Below are 19,007 nucleotides of genomic sequence, written 5' to 3'. Positions count from 1 at the left end.
AGCCGAGCTGCTGAAAGCGTCTCAGGATAGTGGTTGATTATTTTTTAATTTATTCGCCCCCAAATGTGAAGTGCTATCTCCTGCTGGTTGGCATTATTTTCACCTTAGATGAGGTGGTTTCTTCTCTGTCTTTGGTGCTGCTGGGCCCTGAGGTGTCCCTGGGATGGTTTTGTTTGGCCCCAGTGAGAAGCAGTTGAAGAATTCAGTACAAATCGATGACACTGTGGCCTGCAAGCTATTCTGCACTTTGAATTAGGCATTTAGAAAGTCTAGATTTAACCTTTTGGGTTCCTGTAGCTAAGAACTCTGAGAAGGGGAATCTTTTCCTTATTATTTTCTTTATTCCTCGGGGAATGCCTTTCAGCTGGTGAGCGCAGGGTGACTGTCCTTTCCTCTGCCAGGAAGTTCCTGTCATTTTTGCCACGAGTGCTCAAAACGATTATTAAGTAAAAAGGTAAATATGTGAACACACAACCCGCTGGTGTGTTTCTTTGCCGGCGTGTGGCTCTGACCAGCCCATGGAGAGCTCCCCCGTCTCGTTGAGGGGAAGCAGCCCGATTTCTTCTGCTACCTCTCACACGTGCTGTTCCCTTGAGCATCCTCTGAAGCTTAGACTCCATCTTCTCTCAATGCACATTATTAACTAAGCAGGCCGTGTGAGGTATTTGTGAGCCCATACCTGCAATACCGTTTACAATAGCATTAAAACTTCCCCATGAACAGCGCTTCCCCTAAGATGCTCTGCGGACAGCGGCTGCCGCGCCTCGCCCTGCCCTGCTGGGCTTTGTGCCTGACGTGCCCCAAGCAACTGGCACCGAAGGGCGCAGCGCCTGTGTTTTATTGCGTGATTTTACTGGATGTGGTTCCTTTTTTCACCTTGCCCTTCGAGGTTAGTGTCCCCCCCCGCCTCACCCGGGCCGGGGCGGGCTCCAGCGCGGCGCCGCCCCTTGGCGGCTGCGCTTTGCGGGCTGTAAAGCAGCGCCGGGTGTCGCGCCGAGCCGCGCCGCGCCGAGCCGAGCCCAGCCGCGCCTGGGCAGCGCCGGGGGCTGCGCAACAACAAAACCGCGCCCGCCGCCAGCCCGGGCGGCTCCGCGGGGGGCGCCGGGCACCGGGCCGGGGCCGCGGGGACCCTCTGGGGCCGCTCCTTCCCCGCCTCGGCCTCGCTCTCAGGTACCGGGCGGGGCGGCGGCGGGTGGAGGGGCCGGGGGGGGGCTGCGGGCTGCCCCTGCTCCCCTCTCCCCTCCTCTCCCCTCTCCGTTCCTCATCTCCCTGCCCCTCCGCCCCGCTCCCCGGCCGGTGGCGGGGGCTGCCCGCGGCGGGGCCGGGCCGGGCCGGGCCGCTCGGGGCCGTTCGTCCCCTCGGGGCCGCCCCCTCAGAGCGGGGCCCGGCGGGGGGGGAGTGGGGGGCCCCGCTGCGGGCTGGGGGGGCCCCGCTCCGGGCCGCGCTCGGCGGTCTCCTTGGGAATCGGTCACAGAATTTCCCCTCCTGGGAACGAGTCCTGGTTGCGCCCGTAACCGCCCCAACGGCCCCCGGCTCCTGCCCTCACCGTCTGAGGCACCCAGCCTGGTAAGCAAGGAGGCTGTGACCCTGCGGGGGGCAGGCCGGCCCCTCGCGGGTGCAGGGCAGCGGGGAGGTGCGAGGCACGCTGTCCTTCAGGTGGTGTTTCAGCCGGGCGTACATTGGTGGGGGTCTTGTTGGGTTTGAGTTCGCTCCTCCACGGCCTCACATGGCTTTGTGAGACCCCCAGCGAGGCCTGGCTGCCTCGGCTGATCGGTGGCAGCCTTCGTGCCTCCCCCTCCGGCACTGCGCCGAAAGAAGATACCACATGGAAGTTAGGGGCTCGCTGGAATTGTAAAACCTTATCTGGTTCTTGGTGGGATTACTTCAGAAATTAATATTTAATGAAAACAAAAGAATCAACTGCTGGGCAGGGGCACCTCTAGGTAACATCGCGGTGGAATAGCAGTGTTATAAGCTAATAAAGGAGAGCCGGGTTATCAGGTGGGGAAATAAGGCTTACCTTGCCTTTGTTGTAGCTAGTGAGAAATTCCAGAAACAGATTAATTCTGTTTGCTTGGTGAAATATTTTTTGAGGGAAATCATATGAAAAGAATTGGAATGTTTTGTCACTCTTAAAAATTAAAGCTTCTAATAGTTGGCATACACGTAGCTCTTGCTGCCTAAGTAGCTTTACACCAATGTAAATGTTCTTATTCCTCCTTTTTTGGGATAGAGGAACTTTACTGACCAACCCCCTCTCCCCCCCCAAAAAAAAAAAAAAAGAGCTATTAGCCGGGATTATCTGTGGTTCAGGTTGTGCTCTTGTTCGTGTGCAGGGCTTGATAGGGAAAGATGTGATTGATGTGATCTCCGTGCTTGTGAATGTCTGGTCACCTGTCGTGCTCTTATCCACAGTAGAAAACGACCTCTTTTTGAATTCATAGAACAGGAAAGTCTGTGCACATCTTGTGTTTCATTTGATTTAACTAAAAGGGTATAAGACACCAAGCTTCCTATTTTAAAACTCTTGAAGTTATGCATATTGAAACTTCTTTATTCACATTTGAAGCCTCTACAGCTAGCGCTGCAGTTATGTCTAGCGTTGGGAGCCCGGGGGTGAACAGCAGCCCTAAGCATTTATGCATATTTCAGATGGCCTTTCAAAATCTGCATGAGAGCATTCTGACCTTTCAGAAGTGTCTTTCTTGAAGCAGGGACTTTTGTAACGTGTACCAAGAGTAGTATATCTTGGTAGATCCATGACATTATCAACACTTTATCTTCAAATTACTAGTTTTGTACACCTTTGTAAGCAGTTACAATAGCCTAGTTTTTCAGCAGAGGAGGCAGTGCTGCAGTAACAGTTAGCTGACATCAGTTACGGTATTTTTTTTTTTCTTAAAGTCAAGAACCTTTCATCTCAGTTGTTTCCATTTCCTCCAGTAGTGAAGACTTGAATTTGAGAAGATAAAGGTACTAGTGCCCCATCCCCAGCTGATGAAGTCCAGAGGTCAAGGTGTCAGGCAGTTTAATAAATGGGGAAAAAGTACAGGGGTGTGGGGCATCAGGACAACTTAATTCAGAGGTAAACAATGGGGTTAGCATGGGGAGAGATGGATTTGCCACAGGCAGATGTTATATAAAGGTTTCCCAACAGCTTTACTAACCCATAACTTCTTTAAGGTCAATTTTATCACCGGGTCTGTAGTGCTTCAATTCTTTGCATGTCATTTGAAGAGATTTAGAAATATGATAGGAAATAGGATAGGAAAGGTCAGAGGTTGGACTCGATGATCTTGAGGTCCCTTCCAACCTAGAAATTCTGTGATTCTGTGAAATCTGCACAACATAAGAATAGAATAGTTATTCCCAGTCATAGTCCCTAAAGATTTTGCAGTGTGAGTGGTAGTGATCAGCTGCTGCTGAAGTCTGCAGTGCTCTTAAAAGAAACGCAAAATGCATCCTTAGTTTTTACGCTAGTAAACTTCGTTCAGAAAACAAGGCCTAGGTTTAGTGTTGTGTTTTTTTTTTTTTTTTTTTTTGTGGTGGTTTAATGTCAGGCCAAACAGAGACCCCTAATACAAAAAAGGGGAAGAGAGAAGAGAATATGTTTCCTTCACTAGCCCAGAATTTTATAGTTGATGCAATTTGGAAAAGTAACGGCTGTGACTTGAAATGATGTTTTCCTTACTATCTACCAAATGAAACTTCTTTGGAAAAGGCTTGTCCGAGACTACCAGCAAGAGACTTCCTTCTCTATTTGGGTAGGGGAGGGAGGGTGGTGGCAATCAAGTGCCATCCTGATAATACCTGGCTGCTGTCAAGTGAAATGTTTGATTTTTACCTACAGCTGCTTTGCTCTAGTAGGTGAAAGGACTGGAGAAGGTGCATTCTCCTTCCATCTTAACCTGGCACGTCTACTTTGTTTAGTGTCTGCAGATTCTCCTACTTCTCACCGGCTTCCTAAAGAACAGCGTAACCCTGCATTAATGCTTAATTTCTTAGTTCTCACCTGCAGGATTTTTGTTAGCAGTCATAGCAAAGATCATGTCATACTTAGCTCCTTAGGGCTTTATCAAGAAGCGTTTGCAAAATGATACTGCATTAGGAATAGTTAAGTGTACCTGAAAGGTCAAAACTGCCGGAGGGACTAATAAATAAATTGTTAAATTATTTTTGATGGCTATATAATTCAGTTTCCCTAAGCATCTCTGGAAGCAATTCTCTTAAAGTTGGCTGAAGCAGAATCCTCAGTTAAGATCTTAAGTCTAGTAAAAGAGCAAGCGTATTTTTGTCATTCTTTTGTAAAGCTACAACTCCTTACTCCCAAATTCACTGCAGTTATGTTTGTCTTGGAGTTCACCGAAGCCAAAGCATTCCTGATTGCCAAATCATAATGCTTCTGTCTTAAAACAGTGATTTACATGGTGTTAGTGTAGTTAACAGAGTTTAAGCCTATGACAGAGCAGAGAAATGTCTAGACTGAAGAATGTGCTCGTGAGCACCGTGTTTGTCAAATCCACCTGCTTGCATCTGTTGTGCGAAGGCAAATGGATTCCTTGCCCAAGCGGGTAAGTGCACGTTAATGCTTTGGTGCTTGGATTTCCCTGGGTGCCTTAACCATCCTGGGCTGATTCATAGCGTATCGCAGGGGAACTTGCTTGTTGTTCAGAGGGCTCTGTGCAGAGCTGTTCCTAGCCTGCCAGCTCATCCAGCTGAGGTGCATCCAGCTGCGCATGCTCCTGTGGGCTCCCTCCATTCCAGCTGGAATCAGGCCACAGATCCATCCAGTCCTCGGGAAGAGCTCTTCTGTCATAGCTGTCCTGTGCTGGGTTCTCCTCAAAGATGTAAGACAGTGCAGTGCTTTCAGTGGCCTCTTGAATAAAAAGAATAAACAGAAATCCAATGGTAGTAAGTCTCAGAGGTGAATGCGAACATGGCGTAACAGAGGCTTTCTGCACCTACTTTAAAGGTGGCCTGATGTTCTGGTTGTCAGATGATTGCGTTACTGCTGTGAATTGACTAGTGCATGAGGAAACAGACCTGGAAGGAGGTTTTTTTCAGACATAAAATTAAGGAGTCTGCTGGTCCAGAGGCTGGTTTCTGTTGGTTACGTGTACTGTGGTTTGACTTACCTTTGAGATGCCTCTGCAAGGTTAATAAGAGTAGTACTGTACTTACAGTAGCATTGTTTCACTTGGAGAGTAGCCTTCCCACATCAGCCATGGTTCCTAGAAGTGGCTGTGTGGGGTCAGTAATCCTGCCTGCCCTGCCGTGCTGTGGCTCAGGTAAAACTAGCGCCCCTCTCCAAAGCACTGGCAAAGCCTTCCCGCAGGGCTGGCTGTAACGGAGTGTCTTTAGGAGGCTGCCAGCAAGAACCTGTCTCCAAACGCTGTCATGCAGCTGATAACTAATACTATACGTTGTTCTGATGTGCTGTACCTTTGTGTAGGGCAAACGGTAAGTTTTCTGCCCGGGGAATTCTCAGGCAGTTCTGTTGCTCAAAAATCACGGCATCCGTTACTGCTCCAGCTGTGATAGGGCACAAAAAGGGAAATGGAGAGTGGTTGGGAAATTGGGAGTGATGCCACCTAACAGCAAAGCAAACGTAACAGAAATTCAGATCAGCTTTTGGTTGTTGCTGTTTTGTAAAGGTGTGTAGATTTTAAACCATCAATTGTTTTATTTTCCAGCAAAGATTAAAAGACCAAAATACAGTATACTAAAAATTTGGTGTTAAACTCTAAAAGAGTGCAGTTTCTCATTACACAGTGAAAAAGAACAACAGTCAAAAGCAAAGCTGGGTGGTTCTGAAGTGATTGCACTTGTTTTGCTGACACTGGGACTGAATTTTGAATGTTTGTGTTCTTGCTGCTCAACATCGTACGATTTCCCCTGCTTGATAGGGTTGAAATGCATAGGGCGTGACTGCGCCTTCAAGGCTTACAGGTGTTTTGTCCTGAGCTGCTTCAGTGAGCCCTTTGGTTTTGTTGAAGCAGGGCATGGTAGCACTGCGATTCGTTCTTTGTGGCATCGTAATAGCTTCTCAAATGGCTCCCAATCCCCTGGCAACCTCAGTTGGGTCGGGGTCATGCATTAATCAGTCTTGTTTGGCTCTCTGCCCTTGAGGAAGGGGAGTAGTAGTACTTAGGTTATCTTGCGTTTGCCCAAGGACTTGTACAAATTTTAAAAGTGTAAGTTTCTAAGTTTACCCCTTCTCTGGTGTCTTGGTCCATCTGGTGGAAAAGCCTTGCTGAAAGAATAAAAATGCATCTTCTACTAACAGGACAAGGATGACTGTTGGTGTTCCAAGATGCAGTTTGTACTCTACTTTCATTCACTGGTCCATGCTTCGAGCTCTTGATAGCCCTGTCTGCCAGTTCGAAAAAATACTGTGCTAGGAACAGTATACAAAACAAGGTCTGTGGGCGTGTGCCAGAGGCTAACAGAAGTTTTCTCATGAAGACAGCCATACCCATGTTAGCTTACAGGAGTGAAAATAATGTTAAAAGTGAAAATAATGTAAAAATGGCTTTTATAGAAACCATTTGATAGTACTAAGGAAGGGAGTAATTTTTAAAATTGTAATGGTGAGTTCAGATAGCATATGCAAAGAAAATACAAGGTAGGACTTAGTAAAGGATTTACATATGGAAAGTGATAGAAACTTTCTGTCTGAAAGAATCTTAAATAGCTTCGCTTGCCTGGTGTCCCTGTATGCATGGGCAGCTGAGGTGGGTTCATAAGTGGTCCAAGAGACCACGGAGTTGTTATGGAAATGAAATTGCTGCATTCTTTCAGGGTGATGATAGCAGTATGTTCTGCAAGCTCTCGGTACTCCCCAGAGCCATCATATTTAGAAGAATTTTTTCCCTCTATTGTCCTCTAGGTTTAACCCTGGTTACCTGACTGACTTGTAAGTGCATTTAGGGTCTGTGCGGTGGGGAGTGCGTGGAGGCAAGGGGAAATCACCGTAATGAGAGAGGAGAGGGAAACTGAAGAAGATCTGGTACCTAAAGGGGGTAGAGGAAAGCTGGGGAGGGACTCTTTGTCAGGGGATGTAGTGATAGGACAAGGAGTAACAGCTTTAAACTAAAATAGGGCAGGTTTAGATTAGATATAGGGAAGAAATTATTTAATATTAGAGTGGTGAGGCACTGGCCCAGGCCGCCCAGAGAAGCTGTGGCTGCCCCATCCCTGGCAGTGCTCGAGGCCAGGTTGGATGGGGCTTTGGGCAGCCTGGGCTGGTTGGGGGTGTCCAGTGGGATTGGAACCAGGTGATATTTAAGGTCCCTTCCACCCCAAAGCATTCTGTGATGTGAGGTGGGGAAATAGCTGACTTGAGATGAAGTTTTTTTCCTTGCTGCTTTCCATCAAGCCTAGGAAGGCAGGCTTCCTAGAACTCTACCAAAATAGTTCAGCCAGGAAATACCTTTTATATGGCTCTCTGGGTGCAGGTGTGTATTACACCAACAAGACAGAGACCGGTGATTTGGGGTTATGTAAGAAGCCTGCTCTGAAGGTGAGCGGGAGGTGTGCAGTAGCTGGCTGGCCATGTGTCAGAGCACAGTGTGCGTACTGTAGACACCTTGGAGGGAGTTGATCAAGGTGCTTTTTGACGCCTAAAAAGGTTGTTTCTTGGTAACAAAGAGAGCTGACTATATTTTACAATCTACCTGAAAATACATCTTCAAAATAATGATAGATTACTTATATTCATCAAGTTTACATGAAAATTTGAGTTCATGTGTCTTGAACTGTTGCACTTCTTTATAGTGCTGACTTCAGTTCCATCGTGCTGCTTCACTGTCAGTAGTGAAACTAATTCTTAATGCCACCTTGCTCTCTGATAACTCATGTGCTTTGCTTTTATGTGATCGGAAACTTTTGTCTGATGTAAAGATCTCAAAACTTCTGTTTTGACTGATTGAGCAGTTTCGAAGGACTTCCCCAATTCGCATGAGCGTTCTTGCAGTGCTGCATGGACTGCGGGGACTGATGCCAATATTCTTCAGTTCGTGCAGTCAGTGGATAAGTTGTGGATGGGGCACTTCTCGATTCTGAATCGAGTCATACACTTTAGAGAGGAACTTAGATGTATGGTTTTCAGATAGCTCTGTTTCCAGCTGTTCAAGTCTTCATTTAAAATGGCATAAAAGATGTTACCTCCTTTTTCTTTCCTCTCAGAGTCTTGATTCCCTACGTTAAAAAGGAAGAGGAGCACTTACTGCATCTTGTTGCTTTCTGAAAAAGCTTCCGAGGACTATTTTAGTGGGCGATTTTGTAGGACCTTCTAATAGTTTAACAGCAGATAATATTCTAATGACTTTTAATTCATTGCATAGTATTTTTGTAGTCCCTCTTAAAGTTTGTCTTAAATTCTGTGTACAACACTGGACTTGTACGTAGCATGTATTTCTTTCACCTGAACACTAAAAATCTTAGGAAATTGGACTCCAGTTGAACAGTAAGCTGTTCATCTTGCTTCTGTCTTTTCTGCTGATTTTTTGTTCAAAGATTTCTAATAGCACTTTTGAATGAATAGGTTATTAGTAATTGTTGATAGCCACCATTCACTTCAAAAATGTTTAAGCTGTTTGTGTAATTTTTAAATGGCAGCCAGCAGCTCTCAGATGAGCAAGCAGTCCATCAGGATGTGTATTGACTAGCAAAAATGAAAGGTTCTTGATTATTTACTTAAATGAGTTACTGCTGACTTTCCCATGTTTTTAGTAGTGCAAACACACAAGGTATTTGGCTCCGAGTTACCTGACTGTAATATCTAGGCTGCTTACTGGAGGAAAGCTAAGCTAGTAACTGTTTCACGTGTGCTGGTTTTCACTGTGTGGTGGTTGAGGTGTTTTTGTCATCTTGGAGTAGTTTGAAGTTTCTCAGAGTGTAAAGTTTCTCACTTTGTATTTTTGCTGTAACTTCAATACCTCTGTTTTAGTGCAGTGGCCTCTGTGCTGCAGTAAGCAGCTTACATAAAGGTGTATGCTTTGTGGTTGCATAATGAGAAAATTTGTCGGTTTTGTTCGTGTTTCTTTATTGAGAAATTCAAAATTAAATTGAATTATTCCTTTAGTTTATCATAATACAAGAACAGCAAACTTGTGAATAGGCCAGGAGTGTAGTGTAACGTAAGTCGTGATAATGTTCAAAGGGAGCAATCTCTGAATAAATTAATGTTTTCCTTTGTTTACCAAATCTAAGTGTTTTGTGGATTTTCTGAAAGAGTTGTGGTGAAATATAGGGTTATTGTGGGAGGGGCTGGCTTGTATTTGGATTGTGGAAAAGTTTTGTGTTGTGTTTCTATGAAATAGTAGTGCTGAAATAACAGGCCAAAGGAGCTGCTTAAAGGTGACCTTGTAAGGATGAGAGAGACTTTGTATTCCTTCATCTCTGTGTGCTTATAACAGCTTTGAATTCCAATTTCATGTTCTTATTAGAATTAAATATTGTAAAATGGAAGTCCTGGTTCCAGAGAGAGATGGTATTGGGGAGGGGGGGGCAGGTAAGCAAGTGAGAACTGGTATTTTCCTTCAGGAGCTGTCAGGAGCAGAGAGCAATTCCAGTGCTTTTGTAGAGGCCTTTTCTCATTTTTGTTTACTGTGAAAACTTACACTCTCTTAATATTTGTCCCCAGTTTGTTTCCAATTTTGCATCTTTGTTATTTAGTCCTAGACAGGGAGGTAGCCTTACAGCACATGCCACTAAATTGTACTGCAGTAAATTACAAACATGTGCAGCAGCTCCGCTAGCACTTGGACATGAGAAATACCTCCTACTGCCGGTTGTGTTTCGTTGAAGTGAAAGTAAGAGGCTGACCTGCTGCATGTACTGACAGGAAGAGTTAGAGGTTTAAAAGCCCTTAAATGCTTAGTCCGACTTGCGTGCAGTGAGCTTTCAACCTACAGCATATGGTTACATTTTCCATCAGTAATTCCGGTAGAAAACAGCAGTGCTTTTGTAGCTGACGCAGGGTGTAGGTCTTGCGTTTAACAGTAACTGTCAGAGATGTTTGTAGGATTCCTGGTGAGAAGACTCGAATGATCTTTTCAGCTGGGGTTCTGGTGTCCACAAGACTCTTGGTTTCCAGGAAGATCCAGTGAACATCTTGGTTTCTTTAGGGCTTAGTACTGCAACATTTATACCTTGTGCAGATTTTTTTTCAGATTGCATCACTTGAAGAATTAGATGAGTTGCTTATGGCTGTGAGGAGAGCACAGGCTGACAGGGATAACGCGTCCATTTAGACCTGTTGCCAATTCAGACAAGTCTTTCATAAGAACATGAACAGCACCTGGCTCACAGCTGCTCCTGGAAGTACCAGTGTGTGGAACAATCTCAGAAATGTTAATTTGACTCTGTGTTGTAGTTTCAGTCTTGTATTGATTAATTCTATGACAGTGACTGGGAGCTTTAAATGTTGGCAACAAGTAAGAACATGTCAGCCTTCTGAAAACTGAATTTGGTGGTTCAGGCAGAAGATGCTGACTGGAGTAGGCAGTGCTACCTACCAGAGATCTTACCGTTACTGACTTAGTCTTTCTTGTGGCCTCGCGGATGTACCAGATGTGCTGCTTGAGGAGCCTCATTTCCACATGAGCTACAATTACGCAGTTTTTTTTTTTTTTGACGCAGCCTCCTGGTTAAGCCAGGTACCACTGGTTACGTGTGTATGCAATGAATCAGGCTGGTGTCTGATCTGACTGGGAAATCTTTCTCAGTTTGGTCAGCTCTGTAGTCTGTTTCAGTGTATTAACACTTCTGGCAGAAGAGCACAGGAGGTGTTCTTCAAGCGAGCTGAGGGGGTGGCAGTAAAGAGGGAGCACTTAGCTGCTTAAGTAGTACAAGTGGCAGATGTCTACAGTAGCCTTATTTATATGAGGTGCAAAAAAAAAAAGTTGTATTACTTGCAGTAAAGAGTGCTTCGGTGGTTATCACAGCGGGAACCAAATTCTTTTGTCACTTCCTTTTGGGAATTTAAACAGAAAGCAGAGGTGCCAGGTGAAGCAGGTAGAAGGTCAAGTATTACTGAGGTTATTGTTTTGTTTTCCTCTCTGTAGTCACCTGGTACACAAGTTTTTATTAGAAATGGTCTTTGAGGCTAACTTTGTATGTTATCAGCCTGGTATTTGACCCAGAGGGGAGCCCATCTGGTGCTGACTATTAAGGGTACATGTGATAGATGCTCAATTTCTATTGCGGAGTAGAACATGGGCTGAAAACAGCTTTGTATGTACACTATACTATTAATGTGTGGTTATTTATTCTCTTTAAATAAACTGATGGTTTTCTATTACTTTACCCCAAAGTAGTAAGGTTCAAAATGTCTCCTGTTTTATTCGTTCCCTTGTCAGAAAGTAATCATGAATTCGAAGTAACTCATTTTTATAGCTCAGTTGTTGCCGTACTGTATCATGCATTGTATGCAAGGCATTCAATGTCTGTATAAGAATACAGTTTAGTTGATGGTTAAATATTGGAGCTCTTTAGCTCAAGGTCATGCAATTTCTGTAAACAGTAGCCTGTAAAACTCATGCTTAACCGTTGGTAAAACAGACATTCATGTGTTTTGCAGACATAGGTTGATATTTCCTCCGTGGAAGCGGTAGTATTTTTGCTGCCTACAGGAACGTCTATTCAATGCAAGTAGTATAGTTGCGTCTTAACTAAAAACTACATGTCAAGCAGTATTTACAATATTGTTATGAAACACTTGTTTCTTTTATTCCTGTTTCACTTTTCCTGAGGGATGGGGAGTCTTATCAATAAATGACAAATGACTTTTTTCTTACTTTGGTCTTGAAAAAATCCATTGCTTTCTTTTTTTCTAATGCATATCTGTTTTTATTTCTAGGCCTTTCTTAAAACTTTCCATGTCTAAATGGACTCCTGAATGTAATATAGTTTATACTCTAAAAGCGGATATGAAGAGTGAAGTTCCTTCTGATGCACCAAAGAGACAGGAGAGTCTGAAGGGGATCCTCTTGAACCCTGAGCCTATTGGGGCAGCCAAAAGCTTCCCTGCAGAAGTTGAGATGATTGCTAGTAAAGTAGGGAATGAGTTCTCTCACTTATGTGGTGATTCTCAAAAGCAGAAGGAAATGAATGGCAACCGTACAGACCCAGACAAAAGTATTGTGGTGCGAAAAAAACGCAAGAGCCAGCAGGCTGGTCCTTCATATACTCAGAATTGTCCTGATAAAGAAAACCAAGGAATCTTAGGATTAAGACAGCATCTAGAAACACAGAGTGAAGACAATGACTCTTCTTTTAGTGACTGTATCTCTTCACCTTCATCCAGCCTACATTTTGGAGACTCTGACACAGTAACGTCTGAAGAAGAAAAAGATGCTCCTGTAAGACACCCTCAGGCAGTGTTGAATACTACAAGTAGAACTCATAGTGCAAGGTCACAAAAGTGGCCTCGGACTGAGGCAGACTCTGTACCTGGGTTATTAATGAAAAGGCCCTGTTTTCACAGCAGTTCTTTGAGAAGACTTCCTTATAGAAAGAGATTTGTGAAAACCAGTTCCTCACAGCGGACACAGAACCAAAAAGAACGAATTTTAATGCAGAGGAAAAAACGGGAAGTGTTAGCTCGGAGAAAGTACGCTTTACTACCCAGCTCTAGCAGTTCAAGTGAGAATGATCTCAGTAGTGAATCTTCTTCCAGTTCATCTACTGAAGGGGAGGAAGACTTATTTGTGTCAACTGGTGAAAACCACCAGAACAATACAGCTGTTCCTTCAGGTAAAACTGAATTCCTGAGCTACTTTTGTTATGGAGCTTTCGCTATGTGCAGTATGCTTTTTTTTCTTCAATTTATAGGTGCTTTGGAGTGCTTGGTTTTGTGTTTTTTAAAGAAGTTATACTGCAAGTAGACTTAACTATAATAATAATTTGAACATTAGACCATAAATGCTTGGGAAAAGCACACTGATAACTTCCAGTAAAATTACAAATTGAGAATCCTCCAGTGTAAAAGGTGAAGTTAATGGTCTAAACAAGGTGCTGGAACATTGTTGAATCTAATTAGTCACATGCTGTGGAATTGTTACATTTTAAAGTTATTTTAAATAGCATTAAAGATGTTAACTTTTACACTGGAATTGCTAAACTTTGTAATACTGTTTTGTTAACCGATTGTGGAAATGGTCTCAGAACGTAGGAAGAGGTATCTATAACATGTCTGCTAATATAATTAACAATGCTTGACAACTTTAAAAAGACAAGGTCACTGTGATAATAATGTGAACTAGGATTAGTGGAAGGTAGCTTTATTATTGCAATAATAAAAGCAAATTCTAAGGCCTGAAGTTGTGGAAAGCAGAGTATTGTATATATACCAAATACTTAGTGAATGATCTTGCAGTTGTTTACAGAGATGCTTCTCTAGTATGTCTTGATAGGTATTTAAGGATATGCTCAAATGTTATTTTTTTTCCTCCTCTACCACTTGTCTTAGAATTCCGTTCTTCATAAAGTTGCCAAGAGAAAGGCAGTTGCAAGACTGGGGCCAGTTATATTCATGATGTTGCAGTTGTGCCTTCTGTGAATCATTTTAGCTTTTTGTTGAGCATGGAGAGGTAGATACACAGGACGTTACATAGTGTTAGTCTGTGCTGCCATGTTTCATTTATCTATTGTTCAATGACAAATGTGTTTTACAAAATGAAACAGTATCTTGGACTGTGCTGATCTTTATTCAAAGAAAAACTGACTGAAATTGCAAGTACAAGGTAAAAAATCTGTATGTTTATGTTAGAGCACAATGTATGCTTGAACAGAACCACAGTACTAAATAGATTATTACTTATTCATTGTTGTAGGAAATAATTTAAATGCTATTCTTTAATATACTGTTTTAATACAAGAAGTAAAATTTGTAATGCAAAAATCTTACTCAAGCAGTGTTAGGACTGCATAAATAACTCTAAAATGGGAGGACTATTGCGCAGGCTTAATTATCTCCATGCACATTTGTGAGGACAGAAATGCAATTTTTTTTTTTTAAGCTTTGAAAAGTTACGTGTCTGAAATGCATGTCCAAGCGTAGAGAAGGTACAAGTTGTAAATAATTAACGTAAGAGGACATGCATACATTCATACTAAAAACAAGTTTGGGAAATTACTGTGTCAACACTTCCTATTTCCTGGTTAATCATTTCTTCTCGTTTTCAGAGAGGATGAACTTTCTTGTAACTGTAGAATGATGTAGGACCATTAACAATGCTCTTTCCACATGCAAGCACACACAGTGTGCCAGGCAACAGTGAAACTAGTAAATGGATGAGGAAACGTAGGTTATGGCTTCTCAGGCAACCATCTATTTCTAACCACGATAAATGTATTTATGGAGAGAACTTGCAGTTGTGTTTTAATCTACTTGAACTGCTAAAACCTATTGCACTTCTAAAATTAAAATTCAATTAACGCCATGTCTGAACTTCTCTTTCTGTTGAAGGGTAGAACACAAGGATTTCTACAGCAGGGCTCTCCTTAGGTATTTGAAAAGAGTCTGTTAGAGAGCTCTTTAAAAATGGATGTAATAATCACTGAATATTCAAGCTGGTCAGGTGAATTCTAATAATAATTGTGTGATGTTATTCTGATGATCGGGAGACTGGAATTTGCAATTTGTTTCATGTAGTCATGTGAAAAAGTAAATATATTGTCTGATAGCTTTATTTTTATACTTGCTACTTGAAACATGCGTTGAAAAGCACATTTAATTAATTTGAGGTAGTATTCATTCTCACATTGATTAACTCGGCACCAATTGAGATGAAACTACTGGTGTAAGTTGTAACTGAAATAAGTTACACTTAAAGAATATGTATTATGGTGGCTGTACTTCAGAATTAACACTTTCAGTGAGCTGAGAAGTAATTCTGGGCTAGGAGATACAAATACTGTATTTCTTTTTCCAGTGGACACATTGATGGAAAGGCTTTGAGCGTTTTATTTACATGGATGATAGAATGGGAAGTTGAGCAGACTTCCTTTGTGCTAGTGCCCTATTTTTAGTAAGAGAAGAGCCTGATTAACACTTCATGTAGCTTTTTGGTTATATAAGGTATTTCTAGTTACTGAGCTAATAGGGACAAAAATGGGGCTGACTGAGAAAATAGTATTTAATTCCTCTCTATAGTGAGCAAGCATGATAATGTTAGATATCTATATGGAGAGGATTGTATTGCTAGCAATGCTACCCTAGCCTGTTACTGCTTGGGAAGATTCCCCTCACCCCCCTCTAGATTGGCACTCGAGGGTTGTGTATGCATCTGCTGCAAGGACACGATATATTGAAAGGCAAAGATCTTCCACTACGATTGGGAGGCCTGCAGCATATATTTAGAAGTATTAGAGGGGGGTCTTAGGAAAGGAGAAGAAGAATCAGAAAAGGAAAAATACTATTTTAAAAGATACGGTAGTAACTAAATGCCTACTAAGCAGTCAGCACAGTGATGTGACTATTGTTGTGGCCTACTTGCTAGCAGTTTGTGTGAAGGATATGTCAAAAATACTTCTTTGTTTCAAACATTCATTTTTTTTCTAAAGACACAATGCATTTAAAGACTTGGCAATTTTGATTAACATACACTGTTAGTAAAAAATACTTGACTATTGCAAGAAATCAAAATAACACATCTTTTGAGTCAATGAAGTAATACATGAGTTCCTGTAGGTAATGAAATTAACTTGGTTATTTTTGGAAAATGATGTGAATGGAGGTCTGCGTTTTCTTTGTTATTCTTTTAATGATGCCTTTTATAAAATCTTTACTACACCTTCACCCCCCCCCCCCAAAAAAAAATCACAACAGAAAAACACACCCAAAGAAACCAATGCTTTACAGAGTTTGTCTACCTTTTTCTCTTCTGTTACAGGGCTTCAGCTATTCTTCTGGTGGAATTTAGGTGCTTTGGGAATAGAAGGGGATTGAGCAAGTACCAAGTCAGGACACCTGGGACTGGATTAGGTTGTTTTACCACCTGTTGGTCATAAAGGGCAGCTGTCCTCATTAATTTGGAGATGACCAGATGAGGCTTGTTCAGGGGAGGGAGGAAAGTTTGGGGACATGGACAAAACAACTCACTGCAGTTCAATGATGTGGTTACACTTGAAATTGCAGTGCTACTAGGGCTATCTATTCTAATCTATATGATGCTCAGTTAATATTAATTGAAATAGGGGGCTCACAGTTAAAGATGTTGCCGTTTGCAGTCATTTTACTGTAAAATGGGTATTTGATTGTGTTTTGTTAGGTAGCCCAGAAACTTTTCTCTCTCCCTTAGAGGGAGGACCTGTGTAAACACCTATAGAGAAAATCCTGTGGCTTTGCAGCTTGTTACTGGCTTTGGATCTCTGTAGCATTGTAATGAAACTTCTCTGATACTCTGGTACTGACAGCATTTTCAGCTTGGACCTAAAATGGCTGGGGTTGCCATTTGGAGACAGCCAGCACTTCAGAAAAAGCTAGAAGTGGAGCAGGTTTTAGCTTCACATACTCTCAGTTGGCAGTAAATCTAAACCATGAATAATGGGAAGTGTTATTTAAAAAAAAAAGTATAATTTTGTACTGTTATAAATTGTTGGCCTAATAGGCCTTCGAATTCCTTGCAAGCCAGACTTTGTATTTTTTCTGATTGCTGGTGCTAGACAGGTCTTGTCACTTTGCTTAGAATGTGATGCTGATGAGAAGCTGCTCCAGCTTTTGTTCAAGGCTGATTGGAACAAGCTTCTGTTAAAAAAGAATGATGAGCCCGAATCCACTCCCGTATTTGTTGTGCGTCTTCCAAGAATGTTGAATGTAGACATCTGATATTTTAGAAGCCAGAGGCTGGTGAAAATGCTAATCCGAACATGAAGTGCTACTTGTTTGCATTAATGGGTTTCTGTTAACAGCTCAAGATGAGCACATATGAAATGGAAATGAGCTGTCTTTTGTTAATGATTTTTCAGTTACTTAATTTCTGCTAAAATTACACCGTGCTCTTTTCTTCCCACAGTAACTGATGCAGGTCATAATTAAGAGCTTTTATCTCAGTAGCGAACAAGGAAACCAATCTGTGTCCTTTCTACTGTGTTACTGGACGGGGGCTAGGGAAGAGCTCCGAGTAGTGCAGAAGGCAGCACCTGGCTGTGTGAGCAGCCCCCGTTAGCTATTCTCACTGTACCTATCCGATGTGAATTGAAGCTTTAAATAACTGCAGTAATCAGTTAGCTTGGGGATTCACTTCAGCACTTCACTGACTGCTGCAGCGTTTTGTGCTGGAAATACGTTACAGAGCTGGTTTGCTGTGGCATTGCTGATAGGGCTGAGGCCTGTGTGCTTGGTTACAACATAAGTAGAGTCTGGGCTTATTAACCCACATGAGCATACCTCACAGTTGGGTGAGATCCCCTAAATTCTGGTGCCTGACTCCCTTTTCCGCTAGGGTGCAGAGTCCTAGGCAATTGCATGTTTTTGCGGATTTCTCCCATCTTGCACAGCTGTTGAAAAGTATGTTCCACACAAGTCACATGTAAAACTCATTAACGCTATTAGGATATTATCAATTTCAAGCTGAATTACTAACCAGGTAGTGAATTTGAACTTGCCATCACAAGGTGCTGCAGAGGCAGGTAGTGCCAGCGAGTTCAGAAGGGCGTTAGATGCTTACTGACAGCTGCCCATCAACAGCGAGCAGGCAAGGATACGCTTCCTGGTGTTTGTAATGGAGTAGTGACTGCTCAGTGGTAGGACAAATTTCAAATAAAGGTTGTAGCCTGGATTTTCTACTTTCAGAGCATTTTTTTTTTTTGTGTGTGTGTTGCAGCTGATAGAGAATATGGGTCAGAACAGGCCCTTGGTCTGATCTAGTGAAAGCTTGGAACTCAAAATAAGTCATCTTTGTCACTGGAAATTGACTTCTTACTTTAAGTATCTTCTGTTTTCACTTATGGCTTGGTCAGGCTGTCTCATTTGAAATCGTATGTGGTAAAAGTTGTTGACTATTTTACATGTAGTATTTCATCTGGTTAAAATCTAGCAACGTACCCTCCAGGAAGGACAGTAGTTGGCCAAGCATAACCTTGGATGTTACAGCAGCAATATTTGTGTCCTTTGTAGGAAATAGGTGCTAACTGGTGACTGCTAAATCTCTAAGCCATGCTATGGTCTGTCAAAGTGAAGTGATACTACTGTGTGTAAAGCCCTGCTTGTTCACAACCTCTGGGTTATTGAAGCATTTAAGATTAAAACTTGCTTCCCAGAACTGCTCGTGGTCTGTCAGCAGCACCTAGCAGATATACTTCTGACGTTGCAGTTTTCTGGGGAGAAGTTACGCTCATTTAAAGGTCTGAATACTGGATGGCAGAGTGTTACTCAAGAGTTGTACTGGGCTCAGTAAATTAATCTGACAGATTTGCTGTCTTGGTGGCATAGGGCCTGTGGTGGGGGTTGTTTTGCTTGTTAAGGGGTGAGTATCATTTGAGCCTGCTTGAATTTGGGTTCATGCCGGTCTACTTCATCCTTTCCCCTAGGCTGGCTGAGCACTAGGTTTTTAATATAAAGAAGGGTTTAAAAAGCTTCAATTGCTAACTACTAACAAAACCTAATTGCTAACTACTGCTAATATCTCTGAGTTTGTGAGGTTATGAGGAACTTACAAACTGAAATTTGGTGTCTTGTATGTGCTGTAAAATACAAGTTGTGGATGTAGGTAGGGCAAATAATAATAATAATAATAAAACAACAACAACAAAGTTTGTAACTTTCAGAAGTTTTGGTTTTAACAAGCTCGTTTAAAAATGTTGAATGAATCCTTCAGTGGTAGTCCAAAGGCTAATTTCGTCACAAAACATAGCAAGTGAACTATTCTCCAGTTTGTTACTCAGGAGACAGCAGAGTGGTGTATACCTACAGGAGGGTTGTTTTCTGCTTGCTATATAACAATAGGTGTTACGCTGAGAGCAGGGGGGCAGGGGAGACAACAAGGAAAAAAAACATAAGT

General features: G+C 42.5%; 1 protein-coding gene across 8 annotated transcripts in view; it reads left to right on the top strand.

Moving 5' to 3' along the window:
- Positions 1–19,007, top strand: part of RNF111 (ring finger protein 111) — a gene marked incomplete at its 5' end in the record, with an annotated part of 51,782 nt that overhangs the window by 5,070 nt on the left and 27,705 nt on the right. For 6 of the 8 annotated variants that reach the window (XM_084532883.1, XM_084532881.1, XM_084532886.1 and 3 more), the window contains one exon: positions 11,864–12,759. In XM_084532883.1, coding sequence (XP_084389009.1) covers positions 11,864–12,759 — 896 coding nt within the window. Of the gene's footprint in view, positions 1–1,013; positions 1,171–1,543; positions 1,567–11,863; positions 12,760–19,007 lie in introns of those variants that run through there. The other 2 variants (XM_084532888.1, XM_084532885.1) reach the window with 2 other exon arrangements.

This window comes from Aythya ferina (genome assembly GCF_964211825.1).
Source record: "Aythya ferina genome assembly, chromosome: 11".
Taxonomy (NCBI): domain Eukaryota; kingdom Metazoa; phylum Chordata; class Aves; order Anseriformes; family Anatidae; genus Aythya; species Aythya ferina.
The sequence above is the reverse complement of the archived record's forward strand: the minus strand, read 5'-3'. Positions and strand labels throughout refer to the sequence as shown.